General features: G+C 39.8%; 1 protein-coding gene across 1 annotated transcript; it reads left to right on the forward strand.

Moving 5' to 3' along the window:
- Positions 1 to 663: 663 nt before the first annotated feature.
- Positions 664 to 9,318, forward strand: myo1ha (myosin IHa). Its single transcript, XM_088305717.1, has 31 exons — positions 664 to 795; positions 862 to 977; positions 1,053 to 1,251; positions 1,321 to 1,401; positions 1,976 to 2,155; positions 2,235 to 2,333; positions 2,407 to 2,523; positions 2,605 to 2,676; positions 2,766 to 2,885; positions 2,966 to 3,033; positions 3,881 to 3,986; positions 4,077 to 4,157; positions 4,249 to 4,340; positions 4,445 to 4,539; positions 4,631 to 4,677; positions 4,819 to 4,899; positions 5,065 to 5,170; positions 5,241 to 5,358; positions 5,451 to 5,564; positions 6,309 to 6,385; positions 6,464 to 6,532; positions 6,614 to 6,698; positions 6,773 to 6,935; positions 7,015 to 7,098; positions 7,181 to 7,274; positions 8,296 to 8,351; positions 8,442 to 8,577; positions 8,656 to 8,726; positions 8,797 to 8,894; positions 8,987 to 9,086; positions 9,174 to 9,318. Exons 1-31 carry the CDS (start codon positions 667 to 669, stop codon positions 9,198 to 9,200), a joined length of 3,081 nt encoding a protein of 1,026 aa, XP_088161843.1. The 5' UTR covers positions 664 to 666; the 3' UTR covers positions 9,201 to 9,318.
- The last annotated feature ends 77 nt before the right edge of the window (positions 9,319 to 9,395 follow it).

Below are 9,395 nucleotides of genomic sequence, written 5' to 3' on the forward strand. Positions count from 1 at the left end.
ACAGTAATTGAAACTTGTAACTGCATAGAAGTAATTTTAATAAGCTTATTTGGCAAAGGGTGCAGTGTTTGTTTTTTGTTTTTTTTAGCTGGAAAGGACGAGTGAAACCAGTGTGCTACATATTGTTTCTGCATTTTGTCATAACATTTTCATTATACTTTATTTTGATCTGGATCTTTTATTCATATTTCTAAATGACCTGAAATTGAATAAAATCTAGAAGTGCTTTCTTTACATTTCATCAAAATTTACTCTGACAACACATTAAAGGACACACAGAACAGGAGGTCTGGTGTTGTCTCATTAGAGCCATGATTCATATCCGTCCTCTTATGGTGATTCCATATATGAGGCAAAAATTATTTCTCCAATTTCAACCTTGCATCATTATTGCTGATGAGAAGCCTGGCAAATATGATTTTCACCCTGCTGGATATCCAATTCATTTTAGAGTGCACTAATTACTGCTTGGAAGAAAAGTTACCTTTAACATTCTCAACAGTCATGCAAGAGTGAAAAGAAAATGTAGGAAAAAAATCACTCAACTGTAACTGCAATTCTTGTGGTTCAGACACGCCGCTATAAATTTTAATTTCACCTTTCACAAGACCGTTCTTTTCTATTTCCACAAGAACGGCTGCAAGAATGTGTTTTGCGCAGGTGGAGATGGACATGGAGGGTGCCCTTAACGCGAGGGACCAGGTTGGTATTCAAGACTTTGTTCTCCTGGATGAGACGTCGGAAGCAGCCTTCCTCAACAACCTCAAGAAACGCTTCAGCAAGGATCTCATTTATGTGAGTTGGTTGCAGAACTCTCTATTTAAAAATGAATATTCAATAACTCCTGACACGATTTTCTAGACCTACATTGGCACTTTATTGGTGTCTGTAAACCCCTATAAGGAGTTGAATATCTACAATAAGAAACAGATGGATGTGTACATGGGGGTCAACTTTTTTGAGCTTCCGCCTCACATGTGAGTGTAAAATGAGTTTTGATACTGATTGTGAATCATTCTTGACCTAACATTGTGACCACTTGTCATGCCTAGCTATGCTCTGGCCGACAACGCCTATCACACCATGCTGACTGAGTTCAACAATCACTTCATCCTCATCTCAGGAGAGAGCGGTGCAGGGAAGACGGAAGCCTCCAAAAAGATTTTACAGTATTATGCAGTCAGCTGTCCAAGCACCGCTCTCCTAAACACTGTCAGGGACAAGATGCTCATGTCCAACCCTGTCCTTGAGGTATTATTTAATGCTCTATCATAACTGTGATCAGGCTTGCGTGAATTATACAATTGTGTCTCTTTGCAGGCTTTTGGGAATGCCAAAACACTGAAAAATGACAACTCAAGTCGGTTTGGAAAGTACATGGACATTCAGTTTGATAGTGAGGTAAGAAGGGGTAGATTTAAAGATGCACATTATAAACCAGCCGTGGGCAAACTACGGCCCGGGGGCCACATGCGGCCCGCTAAACGATTTAATCCGGCCCGCCAAACTTGAAAAAAATTAAATGAATAAACCTTGTTAATGTTTTATTTTCTAAATACTGTGGTTTTTCAAAGACATATATAATGCTTTTGTTAGCTTTCATTTGAAATTAAATGTATTTTTTTTTCTCAGATGAAGTGAGGTTACCGAAACCTTGTCAAATTTTAGAACCCATTGTGGACCGCCAATCAAAATGTTTGCCCACCCCTGTTATAAATGTTAGTTGTCACCTTTGAATTGGACAGTATTGGAATTCTTGGGTATTCATCATTGATACAGTAGATTTATTGAGGTCTAACTATGGCTCATTTAATAAAGCTACACGTAATTATGTTATGACCTATAAGCTTTCTTACATGTATCTTAATTGTTCCATATCCCAAGACACTGAGACAAAAAGGGCAATACAAAATCAAAGTCTTTATATTCTCTGCAAACGTAGTCAAGCTGCTACCTGCAGGTTCCTGTGCAACAGGGAGATGCTGTTGGTGGCCACATCCTGAACTACCTGCTTGAAAAGTCGAGGGTGGTGCATCAGAACCACGGGGAGAGAAACTTCCACATTTTCTACCAGCTCCTAGAAGGAGGAGAGGAGGACCTACTGCACCAGCTGGGCCTTGAGAGAGACTGCCTTCATTACAGATATCTAACACAAGTATGTGCATGTGATCTCCAGATATTGGTGCATTGTATCCGCAACGTTCCCAATTGTCACTGTGTCATCTCTCCGACAGGGAGAGTGTGCCATTGTGCCTTCGATCAATGACAAAAATGACTGGAAGACAGTCAAAAATGCACTTCTCGTTATTGACATTGATGCGATCAACACTAACGTAAGTTAGGTCATTTCACTGGTGCTTTGATTGAAACAGTAATCATCTTAATGGCCTTGCAACTCATGTGCAGCTCTTGTTTGCGATTGTCGCGAGTGTTCTTCACCTGGGCAATGTGAAGTTTGAGTCTGACAGCAAAGGTCATGCCACCCTCAACAACAAAAATGCAGAGTTGCGCTGGGTCTCAAATGTAAGAAATTCACACAGAATGTCACAGATTTTAGACACAAGGACCTAAAAGGTTCAGTTGGTTCATGACATATCATTGCAGCTTCTTGGAATTGATGCTCACAATCTACAAGAAGGTTTAACATACAGGAAGATTGAAGCCAAAACAGATCAGGTGTGATTCTGAAATGATTTCCTAATAAAAATGCTACACAATCCAAACACACCATAGATTGATTATACTGTATTTGGCTTCTTCTCAAGGTGCTCATTCCGTTTACTCTGGATCATGCCATCTATGTGCGTGATGCCCTGGCCAAAGCCATTTATGGACATACCTTCACCTGGCTGGTAAACAGGATAAATGAGTCCATGGAGAACACTGTGAGCTACTAAAAAATGTGACATCTTTGTCAAACACTATGCGAGAGACTTTATTATTATCATTATTATTCTAATTGCAGGGTCCTTCAAGTAAAACTGTCATTGGACTTTTGGACATCTATGGTTTTGAGGTTTTTAATATCAACAGGTAGGCCACTTTTGCCTGACTTATGCATCACAACTAGCACTCGTCCTCCGTCCAAAAAAGTTTACACATCGCCGGTCAGTCCGGTGACTGACAGTGGTTGTGTTGGCAGCTAAATGCTATCTTGCTACCACTTAAACCAAACGAGTGCAAAATACGGCCCGGGGGCCACATGCGGCCCCGTTAAACGTTTTCATCTGGCCCGCCGAATTTGAAAAAAATTCAATGAATAAACCTTGTTAATGTGTTATTTGATAAATGCCGTGGTGTGTCAAAGACATATATTTTGTTCTAATGCTTTTGTTCACTTTCATTTAAAATTCTTTTTTTTCTCCTCCGATAAGGTGTGGTTACCAAAACACTCCATCCATCTGCTCCTGGTCAGGCCCCTCTGTCAAATTTTAGAACCCATTGTGGCCCGCCAATCAAAAAGTCTGCCCACCCCTGACTTAAACCATGGGTGTCAAACTCTGGCCCGTGGGCCAAATTTGGCCCACAGTGTAATTATATTTGGCCCGCGAGGCTATACCAAATGACTACTAGACCATTTCACATTCTATATGATGATAGTAACTATCAATATGCTGATCGTAATTTTAAAAACTAAACATTGTATTGAATTAATAAAACCATTTATAATAATAAAAAAAAAATCTGCATTTATATTGTTTTTAACAAATCAAGGATGGAATTGCCTTAAGAGGATGAGGGCGGATGAATATGCTCGGTGACGGGGGACGATTGTTTTGTAAATTAGAACGGAGGGACGATGACAGAAAGGTGCCCAGCTTGCGGACGGAGGACAGACGACCAATGCATTTTCTATTGCTTGTTTTTTATTCCCCTCCAGTTTTGAGCAGTTCTGCATAAACTATTGCAATGAGAAGCTGCAGCAACTTTTCATCCAGCTCACACTCAAGGCAGAGCAGGAGGAATACGAAGCGGAGGATATCGAGGTACAGTGATTCAACTCCAAAATAAAACATGAATTAATGTTGATTTTCATTTTTTTGTATCGAGTTCCATTCACGCTTTGTTTTTCGAAGTGGGAGCCAGTGCAGTTTTTCAATAATAAGATCATCTGTGACCTCGTGGAGGAGCGACACAGGGGAATTATATCAATCCTGGTATGTGCTTGCTCGGATTAACATACAATCGGGACTTTAATGGGGGGGGGGGGGGGGGGGTTATACAGCACTAGTGATTCTGACCCTACAGGATGAGGAGTGTCTGAGGCCAGGGGAGGCCACAGATCTCACTTTCTTGGAGAGACTGGAGGAAAAAATGGGGAATCACCCTCACTTTGTCTCGTGAGTTCACGTCATGCTGAAATGTCATGTTAACACCGCTTGATTCATAATATGATTGTCAAAGTCATTGATAGAAAGTCTTCATCTTTGCTCATCCTCTGTAGACACAAGCTGGCAGACAAAAAGACACGCCGGACGCTGGAGAGAGGAGATTTTCGTCTCTTGCATTATGCTGGCGAGGTCACCTATTGTGTTGTGGGTAAATTAAAGCTCAACTTATCTGTTAGCTCTCAAATATCGAAATATGGTTTTGAGCAAACTCCCTTAAATGGCTTTTATGTCTTTTATAGGTTTTCTGGATAAAAATAATGATCTCTTATATAAAAATATTAAAGATGTAAGTATACAACTTAATTTCTTTGATAAATGAAAACTCATGAGGGCATAATATAGTTTACAATTTGAACAGGTATATTTGATAGTGTGAATTATCCAATTAGTCAAGTCCACCTCATGGTTTTTTTTTGTCCTCTCCCAGCTGATATGTCAATCAAAAAACAGCATTGTCAGGCAATGCTTCTCCTGCATGGATCCGGATAGCAGACGAAGACCAGAAACAGTAAGTTTCTCCGTTTTCTCTATCACACTGTCAAACACAGTGCCAAATCAGTCAGATAACGTCCAGTAAATACTGTCAGCGGCAGTGTGGCGTCTCATCTTCAAGCCATGTGCACCTGACAGATGAACTGTTGACTCAGCGTTATGGGCCCCATTCTGTATATAGGTGGCCACCCAGTTTAAGAGCAGCCTGCTGAAGCTGACAGAAATCCTCGTGGCCAAAGACGCCTGGTACATACGTTGCCTTAAATCCAATGAGTCCAGGAAGTCAGGTACTTGAATTAAAAGCTTCTTTTAAAAGAAGATGCAAAATGAATTTTTCACTCTCATTCTCGAACCCAGGACAGTTCGATGAAGCTCTGATCAGACACCAGATCAAATATTTGGGCCTGATGCAGCACCTGAGAGTCAGACGTGCTGGTTTCGCTTATAGGCGAAAATACGAAGTATTTTTACAGCGGTATGAAGACTTGGACATCATGCCTATGTCTAGTTTTTTATTCCTTGTATAAAATAGATTATGCTTATGTAAATATCTGTAATACTCAACAGATATAAGGCTCTGTGCCCAGCCACCTGGCCACACTGGAGAGGAGAACCTGCTGATGGCGTGTTGGTGCTGGTTCAACATCTGGGCTATTTTCCAAATGAGTACAAAATGGGAAGGTGATAAAAAATGCCTTCATACATAAGTAACCTGTTTGTTTGTTTAACATTGATTATGTCATACGTTCACAGTGTCAGAACATTTTTTGTCCAGATTTACATTCATACCTCAATTCCAATGAATTTTAGTGCTGTGTAAAACAGCGCAGCATAAAACACATAAAACGTGTCTTGGAAATATAAGGGGCAAAGTGACAATTTGGTAGCAGAAAAAATATCTCGATTTAGGCTTGCTCAGACCACATCTAAGTCATAATGGCTAATGCAACACATCTCGTTTTTTACCATACACACCATGTGTGAACAGCTGGTATCAAACCTTCTGAATCACTGTATTAAATTAAATGTGTTACATTATAAATAGTTATATTTAAATCACACCAGTAAGCGGCACAGTTATGGGGGCCACATGAACAATCAGGGAAGGGGATCAGTCTTCAGGTACCCAGATCACGTCCCAGATGTTCCATATTTAAGGGGAAACAAAAGAGCTGCTGGTTGGTCATGGTTGAAGACGGTTGTGACCACTCACACAGCGGCGCAGCCCTCCGCTGGTCTGCGCTCGTCCTTGAAAATACCAACATCAGGTGTAACCCACCTCTGAGTAGAGCCACACACAATTCAGGACTAATAATGCCTGCTGGGAAAATAGAGCCCTACATGTTTGACTCTAATTCATTTGACAATACATTGAGACTTGAACTTAAAGGTGAATATGTTTAACTCCCAATGTTTCCCAATTAGAACCAAAATATTCATCCGCCATCCAAGAACCTTATATGCCACAGAGGATGCTTTTGAAAAATGTAAACATCAATTAGGTGAGGAAAAAAATTCCCATTATTTACATCATAATAAAGGCTTTTTACACGCTGAATGAATGTTTTGTTACATTTCAGCATCAAGACTCCAGGCCAAATACAAAGGCTACCGGGCAAAGGGACAGTTCCGAAAACAGAAGGAGGCTGGTAGTTGCATAAGATGCTTCCTGAAGTAACGTGTGATTTGATTTGGTGCAAGTTACTGATTTCTTACTTTGATGCCCACAGCAACAAAGATTGAGACGTGCTGGAGAGGAGTGCAGGCGAGGAAGGAGAGAGACAAGAGAGCGTGGGCTGTGAAAGTCATAAAACAGTAGGTTGCGAATAACACTCCTCATATCTCAAGGGGACTGTAAAAAATGTATCTGGACACCATTTTATTTTCAGATTTATCAAAGGCTACATGACCCGAGGGCAAGCAAAAAACACAGATAACTCCGAGTATTTGGCCTTTGTGAGGCAGAATTACCTGAACAGGCTCAAAGAAAACTTGCCGAAGACAGTTTTGGATAAAACCACGTGGCTATCTCCGCCACAAGTGCTGGTTGAGGTATACAGAAACAACAGTGCCGCACAAATTGAGTGCGTTTTCTATGCCACTCAACCTTTGTATGCTCTTCTTGCTCCAGACGTCAGAAATACTTCGCAAACTGCACTACCGTCTCATGGTGCGCAAATACGTAAAAGGGATGACAACCCAGAGAAAAACACAAGTAGCGCATTCAATGTGAAATACAAGTTCTATTTCTTTCTTATTTTAGTCATTTTTACTTATTGCAGTTTCCTTTTTTTCAGCTTCAAATGAAGTTCATAGCCAGCTCCATGTTCAAGGGGAAGAAGGAAAGTTATCCACAAAGTGTTGCTCAACCTTTTGTGGAAACCAGAATCAGTGAGTGAGATACTTACAACGCACAAACAAACAACCATTCGTACGTGATGATTTTTAAAAAAAAGTAGACCTGTAGGCTTGCTCTGTTCTTTAATCAGGCCTATTAAGCATTTACATTAACAAGAGTGCCCTAAAAACCAATGCATTAATTTTGCTTTTTTTTTTTCCAAACCTGCATTACAAAATCTACATAGTTATACATTTTTTTAAATTAATTTTTAAATTTTATTTAAATCATTAAATATTTGGATAATTGGTTCATTGTAAATAATAAAATAACTAATTAAAAACAAAAAAATACATAATTATATTTATTGTGAATAATTCACTTAAAAGGACAAATTTTATTGTATTATATGTTTATTGACCTCGCTCATCTACAGAATAGCAAAGGCCGCACCAACATGGTGCCTGTTCCAAAATGGGTCACCACTGATACAGTGGACACCGTGATTTCCTAAGAATGCTGTAGAGGTGATCATTGAAAAACGTAAACATGTAGAGGTTTATAAAGAAATAAAGTGTTGGATATTGATATTGATCACTTTCCTACCTTCTCAAATAATTGTTGAGAATTATTTAGAGAAATCATTAACATAGTCATTTTTTATATATATTTAAAAGACTATCATTTATTATTATTAATACTGTGAGCACATTTATTAGTTCAGAAATCAAACTGGTACTGCTTCACATGAAGTACCCAAGAAGTAGCGCTCAATTTCAAAAAGGTCGGTGACCCTTGATTTCGAGACTTCAGTGAACCTAACCAGCACGTATGTGGATTATTGTGCATTTTGAATTGGAACATAAAATGACACACAAGTAGAAACTGCTACTGAATTGCAATGTGGAACAATTCTGACCGACAACAGCATAGCACACAAAACAAAACAAAAAAGTCCTCACAGAGTTGAAATAATTGGGCAGCACACTCTGCAGTTCAGAAAATAAAATGCACTTGAAGACTATTAGTAGAAAAAAGGCTGACTTTTGTGAACAAAACTTTATATAATTTTAGGTGAGCAAGACGTCAATGTGAGGGTCCTGCAAATGATTCGCAATGAGCATATCAAGGTAAAAAAAAAAAAAAAAAAAGTTGTTTTTTTTAAATGCTGATTGTCTACAATCAAATACATTCTGCTATGATGGGACTTATTTCTGCAGTACAGCGTCCCGATGATTAAATACGACAGGAACGGTTTCAAAACCAGGCCGAGACAGCTCATCTTCACTCAGGCGGCGGCCTACATGGTCGAGGAGGCAAGGATCAAACAGAGGATTTTGTATACCGCTCTCAAAGGTTGCCGTTGTCACAGACAGACCTTCCTTCTTCCATTGTGATTTCCTGTGCAAATCTCAAGTTTATCTCCCTTTGCAGGGATTTCCGTCAGTAATTTGACAGACAGCATCATTGTGTTACACGTAACATGTGAGGACCCCAAAGACAAGGTACAGTCACACTTTTTAAAATCAAATCAAACTTCTTCTAGCATAATAAATGAGGGCCGTTTTGTTTTAGGGAGATCTTGTGCTGCAGTGCAACCACTTGTTTGAGCTGGTGACCAAACTCAGCATCATCGCTAACAAACAGAATGTGGTCAGGGTGGTTCAGGGCAGGTAAGTCACAAAACGGAAAGATCAAGACTAGATTCAATCCAGTAGATAGAATATGGGTAATGCTGATTAAAATTGTTTGTGTTGGTGTGCAGCATCAAGATAGAAATTCAGGCTGGAAAAGAGAGCGCTGTCGAATTTAGCACAGGGCCGGAGCCGAATGTGTACAAGGCCAAGAATGGACACCTCATGGTGGTGCGTTCACATTGTCACGACAACTTTCTGCGCCATATATGGCAATGCTTTGGAATTTTGACAATCCGCAACATTTGTCAATTTTAGGTCGCCACCCGGGCTAGGCCGAGGTAACACGAGGGGCAGAGGAGACACACAAAGAGGGCCTTGCATTGCATCAGAGACCCCAAAGCTGGATCAACATGGCCCACCTCAGAGTTTAAGACATTTTAGAATGGGCCTTCTTTGATGAAATATCACCAAATCACTGAATAAATTTACATTCATATCATCAAATATTTTAATGAGCGATAACTGTTTTGTTTGTTT

This window comes from Idiotropiscis lumnitzeri, chromosome 1, assembly GCF_059441095.1.
Source record: "Idiotropiscis lumnitzeri isolate Australia: NSW breed Sydney's pygmy pipehorse chromosome 1, RoL_Ilum_1.0, whole genome shotgun sequence".
Taxonomy (NCBI): Eukaryota; Metazoa; Chordata; class Actinopteri; order Syngnathiformes; family Syngnathidae; genus Idiotropiscis; species Idiotropiscis lumnitzeri.

What these genes read in the sequence shown, in the direction of transcription:
- myo1ha (XM_088305717.1), top strand. Translation starts at nt 667, where the DNA reads ATGGACATGGAGGGTGCCCTTAACGCGAGGGACCAGGTTGGTATTCAA. An exon ending in ATTACAGATATCTAACACAA is followed by an intron (nt 2,156 to 2,234) that starts GTATGTGCATGT and finishes TCTCTCCGACAG; the next exon opens with GGAGAGTGTGCCATTGTGCC. An exon ending in TTGAAGCCAAAACAGATCAG is followed by an intron (nt 2,677 to 2,765) that starts GTGTGATTCTGA and finishes CTTCTTCTCAAG; the next exon opens with GTGCTCATTCCGTTTACTCT.